The sequence below is a fragment of the Arachis ipaensis genome, chromosome B03 (genome assembly GCF_000816755.2).
Source record: "Arachis ipaensis cultivar K30076 chromosome B03, Araip1.1, whole genome shotgun sequence".
NCBI lineage: Eukaryota > Viridiplantae > Streptophyta > Magnoliopsida > Fabales > Fabaceae > Arachis > Arachis ipaensis.
In genome coordinates, this window is record NC_029787.2 from 43,261,283 (window position 1) to 43,261,868 (window position 586).

General features: G+C 50.3%; 1 protein-coding gene across 5 annotated transcripts in view; it reads right to left on the reverse strand.

Annotated features, from left to right (window-relative positions):
- LOC107630420 (dnaJ homolog subfamily C GRV2) overlaps positions 1–586 on the reverse strand; it is a 21,984-nt gene that overhangs the window by 18,933 nt on the left and 2,465 nt on the right. For 3 of the 5 annotated variants that reach the window (XM_021118833.1, XM_021118832.1, XM_021118834.1), the window contains exon 1: positions 235–473. The exons of 1 other annotated variant lie outside the window; for it this stretch is intronic. In XM_021118833.1, the coding sequence (XP_020974492.1) occupies positions 235–324 (90 nt within the window). In that variant the 5' untranslated portion in view covers positions 325–473. Of the gene's footprint in view, positions 1–234; positions 474–586 lie in introns of those variants that run through there. One more of the 5 variants, XM_021118835.1, reaches the window with a different exon arrangement.

Here is a 586-nt window from a genome sequence, read left to right on the forward strand (position 1 = left end):
TTCGGGGCCCGGGGCCTTCCCTCCCCCTAAATATAAAAATCGTTGTCGTCTAAATTACTTGAAAAATGCAAGACACGTTCACATCCTCAAACTTCACCATAACCAGCAGCTAAAAATATAAAACATATGACGACTAAAAACCAACAATCATACACCCTTCACCATCCCAATCAAGATGCAGCCATGCATTACACCATAAGTAGCAACCAAAACAGCGTGCCCAGAATAACTTACAAAAGGAACCCATTGAGACGCCCGCCGTCGAAGATGCAGCACCGGGAACTCAGCCACCGGCGCCAACCTATTCCACCTTATCCGATGCATCTCTGTCAGAATACTCGCCCTATACCTCGACGAGAACTTTATCGCCTTGAACTTCCCCCTTCCATCGGTTCTCACGCTCACACTGAACTCATTCGAATTATCGTCACGTCCAAGGACCGGCGCGGCACCCTCGAAATCAGTGGCGACGTCGTATGAGTTCGTAACAGAGAGCGAGGACGGGTCGAGCGTGACAATGGAGACGCTGGATACGCACAGTATCCGCTTATACCGGCCGCGCCAGGAGTGCTTCACGACCATGTAC